The sequence below is a fragment of the Eutrigla gurnardus genome, assembly GCF_963514095.1.
Source record: "Eutrigla gurnardus genome assembly, chromosome: 14".
Taxonomy (NCBI): Eukaryota; Metazoa; Chordata; class Actinopteri; order Perciformes; family Triglidae; genus Eutrigla; species Eutrigla gurnardus.
Genome location: NC_139937.1, coordinates 8,933,252 through 8,953,227, shown reverse-complemented (window position 1 = coordinate 8,953,227; position 19,976 = coordinate 8,933,252). Strand labels below are relative to the sequence as shown.

General features: G+C 40.2%; 1 protein-coding gene across 1 annotated transcript; it reads left to right on the top strand.

Moving 5' to 3' along the window:
* The first annotated feature begins 1,777 nt into the window (after positions 1-1,777).
* slc6a3 (solute carrier family 6 member 3) lies at positions 1,778-15,449 on the top strand. Its single transcript, XM_084026001.1, has 16 exons — positions 1,778-1,847; positions 2,571-2,672; positions 3,119-3,329; positions 4,055-4,186; positions 5,722-5,938; positions 7,641-7,779; positions 8,313-8,447; positions 10,762-10,865; positions 11,573-11,697; positions 11,822-11,934; positions 12,169-12,297; positions 12,441-12,540; positions 13,924-14,024; positions 14,249-14,416; positions 14,557-14,628; positions 14,807-15,449. Exons 2-16 carry the CDS (start codon positions 2,586-2,588, stop codon positions 14,828-14,830), a joined length of 1,857 nt encoding a protein of 618 aa, XP_083882127.1. The 5' UTR covers positions 1,778-1,847; positions 2,571-2,585; the 3' UTR covers positions 14,831-15,449.
* Positions 15,450-19,976: the final 4,527 nt, after the last annotated feature.

Genomic DNA, 19,976 nt, shown 5'->3' with positions numbered 1-19,976 from the left:
ATGTGTCCGTGGGGAGCGAGCTGATTGGGTTATTTAAAGCCACGGTCCTGTTTTGGTTGTTTGAAATGGGAGAGGTCTGGGTGACGGAGCTGATTTTGTTTAGGCCTGTTGGACATTACAGGTAATGAGATTTCTGCCTATTGACAAGGTGGGTGGGTCAATGAGGTCTGTTGAGGGGTGGAGCCAAACTGAAGGGGAAAAAAGGGCACCTGGTTTCATGTGGAGTGATGGGGAGGGACTTCAATGTCCAGAGTGAACTTAACAAACAGATTTAACACAGGAATTAAGGCCCTGGAGACTCATTTTCTCACTAAGCATTGAGTGACGGGGTGCTACCGAAATGCCAAAGTTCAGTGGGTTCTTTTCAGATTGAAAGAGTTCTGTATTTGTTCTTTTGTCTGCTTTTTTCGTTACCTTGAAGTGGGCTGGACACTGTTGAAAAATCTGAATCTGATAGGAGCTGTTAGGTTGTTTGCTTAAATTGCTCGGACGCTGTCGATGAAATCTGAGCAAATCACACTCACACAGTCCTGATGGAGCAGACTGCGTTAGCTGCATATTTAGTAATACATATTTAAAATTATTCAGAAACACATCCGATGTCAAGTCATCAGGGACATTACAAAGTTTACACGTTTCTCGCATATTCACTGAGGAGTTTGCTGGTTAAATTGCATCACTTTATAACATAATAATACAATTTAGCCACAACTGTCACTATTGTACCACTCTCAGGATTAATGTAGTGGATCCAGAATTAAGTAATAAATAATAAATAATTAATAAAATCACATTTCTTGAATAAGAGATTATGATTGCATATTGGATACATTAATTTTCATATATTTGAATGGAAATCAAGAAACATGTCTGTGTCTAGGACATTTTGTGGATTTTCCCTAAAAATGTTGTTTTTGAATTTGGGAATTTGATTAGAATGCCGAAGATTATTTTAGAGGGAAACAAAAGGAGACAATTACTGTTTGTTTTTTTCCTTAGTGATGATGTACAAAATTCTATTATATTAAATACTCCAATTATTTCAACGTTAATTAAAACATTTAATCTACCAAGAGATCCAATTTATGTATACACATTTTGTGTTGCATTTTCCCAATATATCATGCAGTGAAACCTTCCACTGGTCTCTGTTGTGAATATGAATCCACAATGAAGAAGATATAATAACTTGACCTTATATTATATACAAGTTTTGTTAGAATAAAGCATCCCGATCCAGAGGATGATTGTGAAGACGGAAATAATTTTTCGAACATTACACTTGCAAGGAATCTGATTGCATCTGTGTCAACGCCTTGAAATGGTTTATTTCTTTGAGTTGACACCCGGATGTGAATTCACGCAAAAAGAAAAGTCATCCAGGAATATTCTTAAATCACATGAGAAAAAAATCCAAGGACGTGACAGAGAGGAGGAGGAATAGACGGTGAGGAGGGAGGGAGGGAGGGAGAGAGGAGAGGGCTGTTGATTGATTCTCATACAAGAGTGGTATCGCAGACAGATCTCCCCACCAGACCACCGGGTACTCTGGGCTTTGTGTGTCTGTCACTGGAGGGTGGGAGGGCTTTCTACGACTCCCCATAGATCATCAGTTCCTGTCATCTTTTTCTTCTCTGTCCCTCATCACCTGTCTGACTGTGACTCCATCTCTCACAGTTTCTCCAAATATTTACGCCTCAATCTGGGTCCGAGCCTTAACTTGTCAAGGGCGATCTGTGTCGATATGGTCAGCGTCAGTTTGCAGCACACTGAAGAACATCAGCACAACTGGAATTAAATTGTCCGAACTGACACCTGGAGGAGCTTTCACCTGCCGTATTTCAAAGGTGAGTGTTTTTGTGTCCCTGAAAATGTTTCTTTTTTAATGTAATAATAGTTTTGTTTTATCATTTTATTTGTTAAAAGACAGCATTTGGCTGTAAACAATACAGTTATGTTGTTTCATGATGATGGGACATTTACAGAGAGAATGGTTGAATGTTTTGCAAAATGTTACGAAGGTGTAAAAAGGATAATGTTATTTGTTGAAAATTAAATTAAATTCATTTTTAAACAAGTTAACAGACACTGTTGTTGAAACCTAAAAATGAAAACAGTAAACTGAAAAAAAAATAGCAAACATCATTGTAGTGTAAAAGTTCTAAACAGAAATCTGAACACAATCCGGTGGGCATGTTGCGGTTAGACAGAATTAGAAGACGCTGGGCCATATCTGAGTAAAATGGCGATCAACAAGTGTGAAATGAAATGAGCACGCTGTAATGGCCTGGTGGAGACGCTCCCCCACGTCCTGGATCCCACTGTTGCTTTCTGCCTCTCCTCTTGCTCTTTCTCTAACCTATCCATATAACAACCTTTAATTGTGCATTTCTCTCCCATAAAAACATGTTTTTACTTCTTTTGTCAATGTAATTTTACAGTTTTACTGTAACTGAACCCAATTAAGTCTGTTACGATTACAATGGTAACCCGATATCCCAGTATGGAAATTATTAAAGTTCCGCCTTGTGTTTCATTTTTCTTCCTCTTCCTCCATTTCGCTACGGAAGGCTGTGCAGCCCTTCATGCTGACAGAGAGAGCCCCTGTCGGCCTGATGTCCTCCGTGGTAGCACCTGAAAAGCCCACCTCCAACACCATGGGCCCCAAAGAGGTCAGTGCAGGTCTGATGCATGTGGTGGATAATGGCATGTGATTCAGTCTGATTAAGAAAATCTAATTGAATCACAGCATGAGGCAAGCTGCTTAATTAAGTTCATTTCTCTCTGAGCTCGTCTGACTCAATTTCTGCAGACCTAAAATGTGTCTGGTGGGGAAAAGAACCGTAATGGTAACAAGAGCCACATTATCTGGAGGCTAAAATGGACTTTAATGACTTCTTGAGTAGATTTTTTTTTTACCATTTACAATTAACTTCCTCAGAGGACAACTTATAAAGCCTCGGCTGGTGCATGAAGAATTGATGACGTGAAGGTCGCCACTGTCTGTCATGAGTGGGAAGTGAGAGAATTGAAATCGGGGGTGCTGCTTTGGTGACGTTTATGGTATGTTTTCCGAGTGCGTCTAATCGATTATTAACTCTGACATCTAAACCTTTAGGTGGAGTTGATCCTGGTGAAGGAACAGAATGGGGTTCAGTTCACCTCGACCACCATAGTGGCTCCAGCTCCCACTCAGACGAACCCTAGAGGGGAGGAAGAGAGGGAGACCTGGGGGAAGAAAATTGACTTCCTCCTGTCTGTGATTGGATTCGCTGTGGACCTCGCCAACGTCTGGAGATTCCCCTACCTCTGCTACAAGAATGGAGGAGGTGAGATGGGTGGAGGCAGATGTTGGCCCATGTTTAAAGGGCCCCTTCCAGAGCCCTATACGTATACATGTGTATGAACTGACTATTTGCACAAGTAAACAAGTGTGTTTTGGCTCCTCGTGCTCACTGGTTGTTGTTTTGAGATTTTTTTTTTTCAACCCTTTACAGAGATCAAAATAGGGGAAAAACCACCGCAGCTGCTCTGAATAGATTAGCTCTAACAATCACTGCCGCTAATTACGGCTGTTTAACATAGAGCTCTCATTAGGTTTAAGAGCTATAAATGATACTCTAGCCGTAGTCGAGGCTGACCATATGTCCCCCAAGTTCCACATGTTTCTTTACCTGATTTTAGGGAACATATTACTGAGTTTAATTTGATGCAATTAAACAAAATTATTTAAGAAATACAAATATAATACAATAAAGATATGACGATACAGTAAAGGAGGGAGACACAGGGAATGACATGAAACAAAGGTTCCTGGTTAGATGTGAATAAGGGACGTTGTGATTGATTGCTGGCACTTGAACCCCTAAGCCACCAAGGAACCCAAATTCAAACTACTAAGTGGGCTAATCCAAAAAGGAACTGAACAAATATCAAGAGGTCAAGCAATATTCAATTACAAAATGGTCACTATAATTTCTATGGGATCTCCTGAAATGTATGCGTGTAGCATTTTAGAGTGACCTTTGACCTGTGTGTATGTGTGTGTGTGCAGGTGCGTTTCTGGTGCCATACCTGTTCTTCATGGTGATAGCAGGCATGCCTCTCTTCTACATGGAGCTGGCTCTGGGTCAGTTTAACAGAGAGGGGGCAGCAGGCGTCTGGAAGATCTGTCCCATATTCAAAGGTAGGAATTGGGCAAAGGCCTTAATCAGATATATAGAGAGACACGTGGATGTACACAAGGACCAGGTATGATTTGGCGTGTATTTTAAATATGTCATGTTATGTACATGTCTGTCTGTCTCATAATGGACCTTTTAGTATCTACATGTCTTTTCTGCCTGCTTGTCTGCCCACATGCCAGTCTCTTTTTTTGTCTGCTTGTCTCCTGTGTTGAGCGGGATGCGACAGGCATTGTTTATCCTCCACAGAACATCAGGTTCTGTTGGCACTCAGATGGAAAGCAAATGTAAATTGGGCTTTTAGACTCTTGTCCTGATTGTCCAACTCCTTCTGTCAAAAAACGCCGGCGAACGCTCCCTTCGGGGTACTTTTCAACACATCGATAAGCAAAAGCGCAGTTCGGGCGAATGCCGCCCGAACGTACGCTAATGGAGGAACGAGCATTAAGACCAATTCACATTTCTGAGCAAAGTCATTGAAAATATAATAATACACTCCGCTTGGTTTAACTTTGTTTTCTTTTTGCACAGTCTCTCCCTCTCTCCACTGTATATCCTGCTCTGGTAAACTTGCAACAGAAAGGCGGCTTCAAATGCCATTATAACCAGAAGATCAGCTGTATAATGCTTGTTGGTCTGAAGGTGGCTTACAGTGTGTACTGTACATGCTCCCTCATGTAGCTTGTGTGTGTGTGTGTGTGTGTGTGTGTGTGTGCACGTGTGTTTGCCCGCGTGTGTGGACATGTGCCGTCTGTCAGGGACCACACTGAGTAGGTTGACGTTCTAATCACACGCTTCACTCTCTGTCTCTGCCTCTCAGCAGGGGGATAACAGTAATTATTCAAATTCACACATACACATGCCCATATTGACAGTAATTATTCTGATCAACAAGCTGGTTTCCTCTCAGGATCAATGCATTTGAAGAAAATGACTGAGAAAGGCCGACAGATAGACGGGGAGATGGCGCGGCCTCATGTGGCGCTAATAAGAGGCATCGCTCCCCCGGACAAATATCACATCCACATGACAAAAGGAATCAATAAGACACACTTGTGGTCATGCCTCTTAGTAAAGGTCAACACTTAAATTCTGCCTTAGAAGAGTGGACATTGTTTAAGATTTATAGAAAGGGTAGATGTGTTGATAAGAAAGGCGTGAAGAGGCAACCTTTGTTTGAAGTTCCGTGAGACTGCAGGCTTATGTATCGATTAACACATTGTGCTTCCCGGTGATGTAATCTGTCAGGATTTAGTCATTGTTCAGTCCAGTCTAGGTTTGTCAAACCTGTGAAACAAAAGAGCAACAATGCACAATTGCTCATACATAGCTACGTACATATATTTTAATTTTTTTTGTGAAATGTTCCTTTTTTTGGTGAAATATTGGATCATTTCACCCATCATCATCACCCTTTTTAGACCAGTTTTTAAATGGAAGTAATCATCTGATCTTAATAAGTATGTTTTTTAGGAACATTTTATACCTTGATTACTTTCTGCTTATTAAATATTAACGATTTGTGTGCCCCTAACAGGTGTAGGCTTTACAGTGATCCTCATTTCCCTCTACGTTGGTTTCTACTATAATGTCATCATCTCCTGGGCGCTCTTCTACCTCTTCTCCTCGTTCAGCAGCGAGCTGCCGTGGGTCCACTGCAACAACACTTGGAATAGTCCTAATTGCTCTGACTGGGCCGATAACAGCTCGGCCAGTGACATTTACAAGGCCACGCCTGCTCAGGAATACTTTGAGTAAGTTGACTTGAACTACAGTAAGCGTTCATTTATTCATAAATACTTCCAATTCAAGAAAATACAAATACATGTATGTACAGTCGAATTGGAGTGCCACCATTTTCTTGTTATTACTTTGTTGATGCTTTCAAGTTAGATCTATTGTTGAAGTTTTGTTAAAAGTTTCCATATATTATATGGAAAAACAATTTAAGGCCAACTTATACATGGCTGTGACTGCAACCCAATTCATCGGCTGCATCCTTTGGACGCTGCATTTGGAGACCGGATGTGTCGCAGCGGCTGCAACAAGGCTGTGGCCTTATTTTTCGAGATGCTGAGGATCCATCTGATGAATCCTTCATGGCCCAACTTATCCCAAGATTCATTGCGCGCCGGACGATTGGATTTTAATCAATTTGGCGTCTATGAGCGGATGAGCAGAGGGAGATGCAGCAGAAAAACTCTCAGCCAGAAAGTTACCTCTTCTACACTCTTTCTTGTCAACCGCAACTGGTTGCTAGCCGACAGGAGCAGCGAAGGGTGGGGGCGGAAACAGCCGGAGATGGAAACAGGAAATCTTTTGCATACCAGACCGTCTCATTTCTGAGACCGCTTGGTTCTGCCTTCATGGTCTTTAAAGGCCGTGGCTGACCTCGACCACGAAGGATGCGGTCTCTGAATTGGAAGACAGTCTCTATGTCCAACTACTAAAGCATTAGTGCAAAGCTTAGACTTCATATCACCCAAACATTTCCACTTCAGAATGTGCACAAGAATCAAGCGCAGATACACAATAGCTGTGATCACGTACATAGATACATTCATGCAGTCACACATACACAACCTCACAAACGTGACCTTCATGGCAAATGTCAGCTTAATACGGTGAAATATGGTGGGGAAATGTTGATGGACTGACTACCCGACAGTGCGAGCTGCAGAGCTGCAGCCTCCCACGTTGTGAAGCTGACCAGGTGTCTCCTATTCCAACAAGTGAGGGTTGTTCTGTTGTGACAGTTGAGACATTTGATCTAGTCCAAATGGTAGTGTGCTATTTACACCCAACCACCTGCAGACAATTTGACCACATCAGTTGAACACTGGCTGATGTAATTCTGGCTCATCGGTTCAGCTGTCTCGGAAATGGTCTGAATCAAGGCCAGGTGACACGAGCAGTTCAACTTTAAAGAATGCAATATGAAAGTACTCTCTCAAATCAGTTCAATCATAATGTTCATTTATCCCCCATTCTGATTGCACCCGGAATTAATGTATCTATGTTCATTCGGAGTAACCTAAACATGTCTCAGTTAAACTTTATTTATACCTTTCGAACAAATCACATGTTCTTGATAACACAAAATAGAGTGACATTTATATAAATACAGTTAAGTAAAATACAAAGAGTAAAACCACAGAGATTATATAACACTACATGCTGAACTGTTGGACTCAGTGAGGTCATAACTGCACCTTTGGCTTGGTGACTGCATCATGGGCGTTTACTTCTGCCCAGCCTGGCAGGTCTTAGTTTTTTAGACTTTGTTCAAGTTCAGAAGGTTGGGTGTACTTTCCTCCAATTGCAGTTTTCTGGTTAAATCACATTTTCCAATCATTAAAATGACAGATTCAGTGACGTTTCTGACAAACTGTAGTAAGCTGTAAATGGGGACAAAGGAGTTGTCTTGGTTTTTACTAGAACATTCTCTTTCCTTAGTCGAGGAGTTCTTCACATCCAGGACAGTAATGGTATTGATGACCTGGGCCGTCCACGGTGGCAGTTGACTTCCTGTCTAGCTGTAGTGATTGTCCTGCTCTACTTCAGTCTCTGGAAGGGAGTCAAAACTTCTGGCAAGGTGGGAAATGATACAGTAACCTTGTTTTTTTGTATGTGGAAACAACAACAGTGCTACGATTCCAATCTCTATGATTCCAAGTGACTCAATTCAAGCTATTGAATCGTTTGGGTGTGTTAAGTGGGGATGTATGATGTATTTATACATGGTCAGTGAATTACCTACAGCAGACGGCGGTCAGCATGCCCCCAGTTTGGAGATGGAGACAGGAGTAGCTCATTTTCAGTTCAGTCCCCCATCAGATAATAATCTAAATATAGCATACATTTGAACTGACTTAAATGTTTTAGGTGGGCTTTACTTTAAGGTGGCTATATTACATTTTGCTGCTGCCTCCGTCCACAGCAGTAGCCTACATTGCTCCCACGCTGGTACTCCTGTCTGTTTCTAAAGACTGGGAGCGAGCCGACAGCCGTCTACTGTAGAAAATAGGCTATGGATAAGTACCTCATACAACGCCCCTGCAAAACAACCAAACTACCCTTTTATGGAAGTGTGTGTGTGTGTGTGTGTGTCTCATGTGACCCTTTCAGGTTGTGTGGATCACAGCCACAATGCCCTATGTGGTCTTGACTGTGCTGCTGATCCGCGGAGTCACTCTGCCTGGAGCCATCGATGGTATTAAGGCCTACCTCTCCGTGGACTTCCTGAGACTCTGTGACGCCAAGGTGAGTGTCGACAGGAGAGAGTGGAGGACAAGAATGAGGTGAAAGTGGTTGGATGGTGCAGGAGGAACAGAAAAGTAGGCATGGGTACATAACGTTGTGTTAGTTTTATTCACTTTATCTAATATTAGCACTTTAAATAAACAGTGTAAAGAAACCTGAAAGAATGGCGTTGCTCGAAAAAGGCATTTAACTTGTAAAATCAAGCACAGGTTAACATTATATCAACAATATTTAATTAAAATAACGCATGACAGTAATTGATTGAGCAAAACCACCAGATAGTATTTTTATTATAGCTGGTGGTTTTAATCAAACAAACCTCAGATCTGTTTTAACTAAATTCCTCCAGCATGTCCACATCTCCAGTCGCGGAATTAATACACCAAACCATGTTTACGTGGACATCCGTGTTATCTACAGCTGATTACATGGACCAAACCAAAAAAACAAGATCAGTCTTGAAATGCAAATCAGCAGTGACATCATGTATCAGCAAATGTGTTGATGTGGTGCTCATGAAAGACAAATAATTCCCCAACCAGAAAGCATGGATGCATGGAGAAGTCGGGGCATTGTCCAGAGCCAAAATCTCCAGTTTGGTCAAGTGACAAGGAAGCAGACATCATCCTGAGAGCGATGAAAACAAGGTGTCAAAGTGATGGCTTCAAGAGAGGCTGGTTAGACACCTCAGTACCAACAAGGGTAAGATATGTGCCAAGGGATCCAAAATGTCACAGGCTACAAAAGCAGGAGCCCCCCATAATGTTTGAGGCCATGTTGCCAGATGAGCGCCACCTTTTATGCTCGCTTTGATCACCTTAGGTTGGGAAAAACCCGGCTGAGAGTGAATATGAACAAAGCTGCTGGGCCTGATAACATCCCTGGTTGTGTACTAAGAACGTCAACTAGCTAACTGATGTCTTAATGATATCTTCAACATATCTCTGCCACAGGAGAGTGTTCCTACCTGCTTCAAGACAGCCGCCATCGTCCCTGTACCTAAAAGTCTGCAGTGTCCAGTTCATAGACTATAAATAAGAAGTGAATGTGGTCATTGTGATGTCACCCATTGGTTTTTGGACTACGGTATTGAAATCTTGAGTTTGAGCATTTTGTCCGTCACCCATCTTGGAACTTGGCCGTCAACAATCTTGGAATTTGGCCGATGCATTATTGGAATTTATGCGGCACCACGAGCACCACCCTTACTGCATCTGGCTCGATCTGGCTTTGGTGCGAGGCTGTTAAAGTTTTACAGCTCGGTGTTAAAGTAATCTGAGTATCTAATTGCATTGGTAGCGCGGCCGTGATGACAAGACCATCATCAGCCGGATGACAACCAACGATGAGACTTCATATAGAGCTGAAATCAACAATCATGACAACAACCACCTGCTCACACGAGGAACTGATTTTTGATTTTTGAAGAAAAATCTACACCACTGAGGTGGAGCAAGTGAACATTTTTCTGGGAATCAGGATCACAAACAACCTGACAGATTCATCACACATCCACATCCTGGTGAAAATGACAAAAAAAACCAGAAGAAAATGATTTAAGAAGGTGAAATTCCTATGCCAACGAAAAACGTTTTTTGTTGTTGTTTTTTTTAACAAAGGAACAATAGAAAGCATGCAGACTGTTAACAATACAAACTGGTATGGCCCACTAGAGGAGGGCTCTACAGCGGCCTGTTTAAACAGCCCAGAGCAGCATTGTTACCCACCTACCAAGCATCAGTGATATTGGTGACAAGTGGTTCCTGCGAAAAGCCTCCAGCATATTAAAAAGCAATATTCACCCCATCAACTACTTGTTTACCCAGCTGCCGTCTAGCAAGCATTACAAAAGTATTATCGGCTGTACAACCAGACATCAGAGCCGCTTCTTCCTTAGGCTGTGAGACTCCTAAATCCATCCTCCACCCTCCAAATATAATATGGATGTGTGTGTGCGTGTGTGTTTGTGTTTGTTATGTAGCAAAAATGGAACTACGGACTGCATTTCATTGCACCACCCTGTTGTACAATGAAAATAAACGAACCATGTAACCCTTGTAACTAAAGGACTCATTTCTGGAGAATAAGAGAGAAGAAGGAAAGAGACACAGAGATGCATGGCAGCAATTGGAGAATTAGATTAGATAGATTCATGGAGCAGTAATTTGCAAAATTACCCCCCGTATTCACTAGCGTCTTTCATCTACTGCCGTTGAATGAGTTTCCTGCAATTATCCCTAATAATGGCTTTTTTCCTCTCCTGTGCCTTTTGTTTGCCGCTTCACACAAGTATGCTGTTTCTGTCGCTCCCCAGGTCTGGATTGAGGCAGCGACACAGATCTGTTTCTCTCTGGGAGTGGGGTTTGGTGTGCTCATCGCCTTTTCCAGTTACAATAAATTCAGCAACAACTGTTACAGGTAAAGCTACACAAGGAGAAGGAGGGGGGGATTCACGGAGAAGGATGGACAGTCACACACACACACACACACACACACAAACACATACACACCACATAAGCAGGTGAATTACAATAACCTTTGAAGCTCCTTGAATCCCGCTATGTCTTTGACACCATGCTGTGCAACAGACGGCCGTAGCACCAATCAAAACTGGCGCACTCTTTGAAAATCATCAGCATCTCACAGGAGGCTTTTATCTGTTTGTTTTTTGTTGTTTCTGATAACTGACACATGACGACACTGTCCACCTTGAGGATTCCTGCTTGAGCACCAAAATCATTGGGAATATACTATATATTGGCATGATGCCAAGAAATGTCTTTCTGTCATTTTCTTTAGGACAATGTTACTGGATGTGTAAATGTAGCTGCCTTATTTCCCTTTCCCACACTTTAGAAGTCCTTTTTAACACTGGCCAATTTGTTTATGATATCTAGTTACGTAATACTTTTTTGGAATAGAAGAAGGTTAAACTCCCAATGGACGACTGCCAGTCTGTCACATAATAGGCAAATCATTGAAAAATCTATCCACGGTCTCTAAACTATTCTGTAAACCAGACTCATCACAGCAATATAGCATTATAGACTGACTGGTCAGAATTGATGATATTGACTGTGTGCTGGCTGATGTTTTTTTCTGTACTTTCTTTGTTTTCTGTCCAGAGATGCCATCATCACCAGCTCTATCAACTCTTTGACCAGTTTCTTCTCCGGCTTTGTAGTCTTCTCTTTCCTTGGATACATGTCCCACAAACACAACGTAGCCCTGGACAAAGTTGCCAGAGACGGTACGGTCATATCTGTCTGTGTTCTGAGGCACACACAACTTTCATTGATCATCAACAATCAGCAATTTTGTATAGCTGACTATGCTGCTTTGTACTTTCCTTGCTTGTGTTTGTTGGTTTGTAGGTGCTGGTTTGGTATTTGTCATTTACCCAGAAGCTATTGCGACATTACCGGGATCATCCGTGTGGGCGGTTATCTTCTTCATCATGCTGTTGACACTAGGCATTGACAGCGCTGTGAGAACGTATTTCTTGTGACTTATTATAAGATAACCAATTGCTTGGGTGTTTATCGCTATTTTAATTCAAACACTGTAATATTGATGGAAATGGCACCCTTCTTTTTCAGACATGCATTGGATAAAATGTAAAACAAACAAATGTATTTTTCATTTTTATCTGGCTCTTCAATTATGCAATAACAAGTGTGACTTTGTTGTTTGAATCTAACTCTTGTGTCTTCTGTTGTAGATGGGTGGGATGGAATCGGTGATCACTGGGCTGATCGATGAGTTCAAATGCCTCCACAAGCACAGAGAGCTGTTCACCCTCTTCATTGTTTCTGCCACCTTCCTCATATCCCTCTTCTGTGTTACAAATGTAACTATCACACTGGGTAGTCATACAATCCAATACATATGTTTTATCATTTCCTACTAATCAAAGTATCTGCAATGAACTAAATTTGTTCCCGTGTGTTCTTAATACAGTTCGGCATTCATTATATTGTCCTGTCTCTCCAGGGTGGGATGTATGTGTTCACCCTCCTGGACCACTTTGCAGCAGGAACATCGATTCTCTTTGGAGTGCTTATAGAAGCCATCGGCATTGCGTGGTTTTATGGTGAGAAAGGAGAATGAAAAACTGATTTTTTTCATAGCCAGCAAAGCTGATGCTATATTACGGGTTTGATCAGAAATCACTTGGTGTAGGTGTGCTGTGCCACAATGCAACATAGTTCTATTAGACGTAAGGATGCTGCAGCTACAAAGCCTTTTCCCTCTAATGGTTTTTGCCTCTTCAGTCTCAGTGAGACTGTTAGAGGCCAATGTTACCTCTGCGTTCATTCAGCAGTGAGCCACCACATAAAGAACATTGCAGCTGGGGAACAGACAAGTTCCCATTTGTCATTGACAGGAGTCAGCTGTCTAATAGCTCAGGTGTATGTTGTTGTGGGTTTCTCTCCAGATGGCTTAAATCTATTGATACATGATTTAATCCAATTTTGCAATCATCTCCACAATATTATAATTGTTTAGATGCATCACTTTCCCAACACATGCAATCCCTATTAATGATGGTATATCTTACATAAGATAAGAGAGTTTTCAGGAGAGAATGACATGTCTCCCGGTTGATTATTATTGTCTTTTGCAAGCACTTAATCAGCCTAGCATGGAGGAAATACTTTAGTTATGTAGCTGATTAGTGACCTATTCGTTTAGCCATTTGGGCCTTCCTCCATTTTTTCTTTTGTATCTTTACATTAATAGTTACTGACCAAATGCTTTATGGTAGACATTTACCTTCATGTGTATCTTCACCTGCTGCAGCATTAGCTGAAAACAAGATAAACTTACTTTTGCTTAGTGTGAAAAAATCCAGCCACATTTTGAAGACTCCAGCAGGCACAACATATTATAAAAACAATCTAAAGGTCAGGCAAAATGGTCGACCTGAACTTCCGTATTGAGTTTCTTGTCTCATGTCTGCTGAACCTGACTGTGGAGGGGCTTCATAAAAGGGCTAAATACTTACCAGGCCCCAGGCGGTGGGATCAGCATATTGTCCCATTTTGGTGGGTCCCGACCTTGGCAAGCCAGATAAATCAAGCCTAAGGCTCAGAAAAAAGGGCCTTATGCCGATCCTCATAACTGCTGACAGGAACCCTTGACCCCTGGCCACTGCGGTCTTTCGTTCTGTTGTCCACTATATACAAGTATATTAGGCTTTGCTGAATATCTGCTTGTCAATCAGGATATATACCTCTGCAGAGAGAAATGCCTTCCAGGCAGGAAGAAAAGAAATGTGCAGCCAGGTTTAGGAGATAAATAGAGTCCTGATCATAACTGGTGCAGTAGCTTATTACAACTGGTTATTTAGGGTCACTTTGGCAGCACACATGCCTGAGTAACATTTCAAACCTCTGACCTGATATTCACTTTTAGCAAATACTGTATTTAACTGTGTCTTGGGAGTAACGTCAAGTATCTCCATGTGTTTCAGGAGTGGACCGATTCAGCGATGACATTGAAGAGATGATTGGCCAGCGACCAGGCAGGTATTGGAGGCTATGCTGGAAGTTTGTCAGCCCCTGCTTCCTCCTGGTGAGCCTGTGCAAAGACTCAAACCAAGACGAGTTCAAACTAGATAGCAGGATGATGGTATTGAGCCTGTGATGTTGAACCTCACCAATATTTGCTTTTGGCTAATACACAACACGTAAAAATTACCACCATTATGTTAACTATTTGAATTATTTATTATAATTATTTATTTATTGTGAAACGTTTGAACTGGTCTTTTGCATTCAAATGATTTTCTTCCATAGTTTATGGTGGTGGTGAGCTTTGCCACGTTCAACCCTCCAAACTACGGCACCTACGAGTTTCCTCCGTGGGCTAACATGGTGGGCTGGTGTCTGGCCCTTTCCTCAATGTCCATGGTGCCTCTCTATGCCATCTACAAACTCTGCATACTGCCTGGAAAGTTTTGCGACGTAAGTCAGAACTATGTGAGGGTGAGGGGAAATGAAGTAATTCTGAGTATGAATGTTCATGATCAAGTAGTCCTTTTAAATATTTAATATTCAACTTTGTTACAAATTAAAATAAACTATGTTGTTTTCTCCTGAAACAGAGACTGGCTTATGCCATCACCCCAGAGACAGAGCATCATTTGGTAGACAACGGGGAGGTTCGGCGGTTTACAGTAAGTGCTGACTTCATTATGATTCGTTTTGTATCCTCAGAATTGTTTAGTGCTACTTATATGTCTTCAGCTTTTGAAGCAATATTCATATTGGTGATATGACTGATTTTTAACCTATTTCAATTAAGAAGTAGAATAATAGTGTTTATATAATTGGCATATTCCATTTTCCCCATAGCTGCATCACTGGTTGGTGGTCTGAAATGACAGTGAGGGAGAGAGAGAGAGAGAGAGAGAGAGAGAGAGAGAGAGAGAGAGAGAGAGAGAGAGAGAGAGAGAGAGAGAGAGAGAGAGAGAGAGAGAGAGAATGAGAGAGCGAGCATGAGAGAAAGAGATAATGAGAGTGTGGACATTGGGTGAATACATGCACAGCAACGGTGTGAAGAGCTTGGAAGAAGAAAGAAATGGCCATTTAAATCATGATTGTGTTAGAGGTGGGCGAGAGAGCAGTTTAAAAGTGCAGACAAAAAAAACCCATAGACATTTTAGTGTGTTTTAATTTCGACAGTAGATGTGTGAAGCTGTGCATTGACCCTCTCCACCATTGTGTTGAAGCTGGGGAATGGGATTCAGTCGAACAAGTAACATGGTGTTCAGAATGCTTCTTCCATAAATACAACACTCTTCCTGATTGGAATTGGAATGGTATTTCTTTGGGACAAGATGTACAATAAGAATGAAATATTTCCTTTATGTCCATGGGGTGGGGATGTTGAGTTACACACATATGGGAGAGTTTATTGGATTATTGGAAATGAAATGTATAAAAAGAGAGATTAATTTATTCTATATTTTCTCAATCAATTATTCTAAAGCAGTAGGTGGCATTGTTATATTTAATTGTCTGTTTGTCAATCTGGACCAAACCATATACATTAAGAATAATAAATGTTTATTTTATCATTCAGATATAATAAATGTTTATTTTATCATTCAGATATAATAAATGCCACAGGTTTCACTGAATCCCAGTCAATGTCCATGCTTTATTTATGTATTTGCTCTTATTGATGACTGTTATAATAAACATAATTGTGACTGACTTGAAGAAAGACACCTTCTATTGTTTACATCAGAACTATGTACATGACATACTAGTTGATACATCAATAGGCCAAAATAACATAATCTCACCCAAACAAAAACTATGTCTGAATAAAACATTGCCTGAGCTTTCTCACTAATTCTAAATAATTCAACAGGAGTTATCATTTACAAATTAAAAGTCACTTCCTCGCACCATGGTCCTACCTTTAGTCATGCTGGATTGTTTTAATCAATGGACAACTTTATTGTTAACTTTTTCAGACCAGGTCAATCTCTCTTTCTCACATAGACAAATTAGTGCCGTTGTGCATTCCATTTTAGTTTAATTGAACATTAGTTGTGTATTTTTTACCCCCACAACGTTTCAGGTGGTGATTCGAAAGCTATGACTGTCACATTTCCAGAAAGCATAAAGCTTTAATTTTAATGTTTACAAAATCATAAGTGTTTCAAGACTGTTTGAAAAGCTGCTTTATATTGAACTGCAAACAAATAGTATGTAATGTAATATATGAAGTACTTTAGGTTATACTGTATATCTGTGTAAGTAAATGTAATGTAGAGGGGCTTGTATTGTATTATTGTACTGTATGATATTGAATAATAAGAACCAACACTATATATGGACTTTGTTACTGTGAAGTTGATACAAATTAGTCTTAAAGATCTTGATGATAATTACATGGGACATCGATATAAGCTTTATTCTAATGACTTTCTGTTAAATCAGAGACATGACATTTTTTTTTTAAACTGGTCAACAATTACATGTTGTACACTTGTGGTACATGTAACATGCTGAAGGGTTAATTATGTCCCAACTTGTATGCCTGTGCTGCTGTACTGTGCCTTGTGGTGTTTCTGACTGTATGACTTTGTTTTGTACTGTCAAATAAAGTCTAATTAATTCAGTTATTACATTTAAAATGTCCCTCTCCCTTTTGTCCTTCGCTTTGTTAGTTTGTGACGCAGCTATTCTTAGTAAGGAAAATGATCTTTGATTTATAGATCCTTCAAAAGTCTACACAGTGCCCCTCGAATGTTCTTTAAATTTAAATAAATAAAGATGGATGATATATCATAATATTGTGTCAAATATTCCAAAATAAGACATTGGTTGTGTTGCTTGCAAACAGATCTATGTCATCTATCCAGACGGAGAAAGTACAATTAGGGAATCGTCAGGGCGATTCCTATGTAGTCAACAGTACGTGTAATTTTTCAAGATTAGTCGGCATGACCCTGAATCAACAGTGTTCATTACAGTAACCAGGGAGTCAAGACACACTGTCTCAGGGACAATCGGCATAGACGGAGGACCCAATATCTGCAGCAGACAGTATTACTGTCTAAAAAGCTTTTTCGGATATATTGACCTATTTTCTAATCAGCGTGTGGCCTGACCGTCCTTGAATTAGCTCTTTTTTTGTAAGGTTCACACACTATTGACATTTTGCCAAAGGGACCAGTCAGATTTATTTAGGGCAGAGCAGTCTAGTCTCCTGTTGTGTGTGTGGGTGTCTGACTCAATAGATGCTTATTATTGGTCATTTCATCAGACACTTAAAAGAGGAAATGCCGGAAATAAATACTTTGCGGATGCAATGTGTCATCTTTGTCATTCCACCTTATTTTATCCCTGACCAAGCGCAAAATTGGAGTTCGCTTGATACACTTGCAGTATCCTTCACACAGACAGCAGCTGGGAAGAGTGAATTATTACTCCAACAAATTCACATATCTTTTGTGTCCCTCTTTATGAGAGGGTGTACAAATGTAAATATTCACTTTGTGGTTGTTCTGTGTGGACTTCACTAACTACCTGTTCTCCAATGTTGGCCCACTACAGCGAAAAGGAACAGATAAGCTGAAAACAGCACATTGGCATTGAGATGTATTCGAATATGACAATATTGTTGCATCAGTAGAGACCTTATTGTATATATATTCGATTTACTCTCACTCCAATCATGACAATGTCACCCATATAACATCTGCCATTCTTCTTACATCATATATGATGTATGATATATATACATCTATACATCATCTATACACATTTATACATCTTATACTTTTTATATTGCTCTTCCAATATGTTTTTTTTTTTTTTTTACATATTGTGTTCTTTATCTTTAGTTACTGTGTTGTCACTGTGTGTAATGCTGCTGCTACCCTCTAATTTCCCAGCTTGGGATCAATAAAGTCTATCTATCTATCTATCTATCTATCTATCTATCTATCTATCTATCTATCTATCTATCTATCTATCTATCTATCTATCTATCTATCTATCTATCTATCTATCTATCTATCTATCTATCTATCTGTTTTCTGATGCCACCTTTTGCTCCATTTGTCGACACTGTCAATGGGCTCTGACAGATGTCAGCTGTTTGGTTTTCCAAATGTGTTCAAGATAGGACAATTGCAAAACAAGTTTGGCCGTGCAAGGATCAGGTTTAAAAGGTGCCATTATCACATCCAATAAACAACAGCAATTATGTATAATTTCATGTCTTGCCGCAGACGTTGAAACTGAAAGGATATACACAAGGAGAGGTGGAAGGAAATGTTCTTATTCTTGTTTCACCGTGTGAATTTTGGATTGTCTTAACATTTGCCACGTTTACATCTTAATTTCATTCAAATTTTAACCTAATTTTCAGAAAATTGGCAAAAAGAAAATGCAAACATATCCACATCACTGTGTAAATATTAGCAGTTGTTTCATCACCATTTACAGGAGGTGGCTCGGAAAAAGGAAGCTTCAGTGGACATTTAAGGCTCATGCTTCATGTTCATCATGATTCATTTGCCAAGTGTCTGTTTCCCATGGAAAGGCGGCAGCATGAAACTTTGATCTCTGTGTGTGTGTGTGTGTGTGTGTGTGTGTGTGTGTGTGTGTGTGTGTGTGTGTGTGTGTGTGTGAGTGTTTGTGTGTGTTTGTGTGTTTGTTTGAGGGTTCAGACTTGGTTTTAATCTCCAGGTTCGGATTAGGATTAAAAAATGAGGGGCCAAGGAATGCATTATTCAGTGAGGGTCCTCACAAGTTTAGCAGTACAGAGTTGTGTGTGTTGACCCTGTGTAAAGATTTTTTTCTTTTCATACACTGCCCTCTATTGACAAAATATCTGCACTACACGTTATTCCTTTAGAATAGTTTTGCAGTCATCGTCACATCTCAGATGCCCAAAAAGAGGACCCTTCTTTGGTTGGCTTGGTTAGACAATGTTTTTCAAGATATACAGTAATAAGTTACAGTAACAGTAGCAATATTTAATCAATTCCTGAACTGAAAACACATTTTAACATAGTATGTTATAGTTCTTAGTCTGTGAGATGGTGAAAAGCCCTAGGCCTACATACTATACAGTTTTACACTATCAAATCTATCAAAAACTGCATTCAGTGAATACCAGAACTGTAGCCAACACAAAACACAATATGCAAATAAATATCAAAAGGTATTGTAAAGTGCAACTTGTATTCTAATAGTGTAACCGCTGTCAACTATACAATATACATTATTTAAGACTTTGCACTTGAATCATTATTTAATTAATATCTGATAATATGTGATTGAAGCCTTTCCTTATTGTTTTAACAGTGTTTATACAATAGCACCCTCGTGTGGCCTGAGGAGAGAATTGCATCTGATGAAGAATACAGTCGAACTACAGTGTGGTGAAGCTGCTGTCAGAGCTGATTTAACTTATAACAAGCTAGCTAATTAGCACATGCATGATGGATTCTATTATATCATCTACTATCTGACCCAGGAAGGAAAGAGGCTAGAAAGATCAGGTTTCATCCCTCTGGTAGATCATCCCTCTGGTAGAACCGAGAACGTAACAGAAATTCATCTGCGTGCTGTGCCAACTAAAATGTCTTAAATGTTTAAACTAAAAGAAAATCGGATTAAAAAGTAACTAATCCATATGTCTATAAGGTCGATGTGGGAACGTGCCACTTGACAAAAAAGGACAGTGTTTAGATCTCCCTGTTCCCCAACACAATTATAGTTCACAGAACAAACATGTTTTTTTTTAATCCCACTTTCGGGATGTCACCGCCGGGTTTCCAATTGGTCTCTTGATGCCCAATTAACTTTCTCACGTGGCTTTTGGAAACTTTAACATCATCTAAATCTGACAAATGCACTTTTTTTAAATGCCCTTTGCTCACAGAGCTCTTCGCGCTTCTTCCTTCGTGTTCTCCGCACGCCTAATGCGTGTTTTTTGTCCGTTTTTAAAGTAAATATCGTTTCTCATCATGTAATGCTTGCCTGCCTCTTGCTC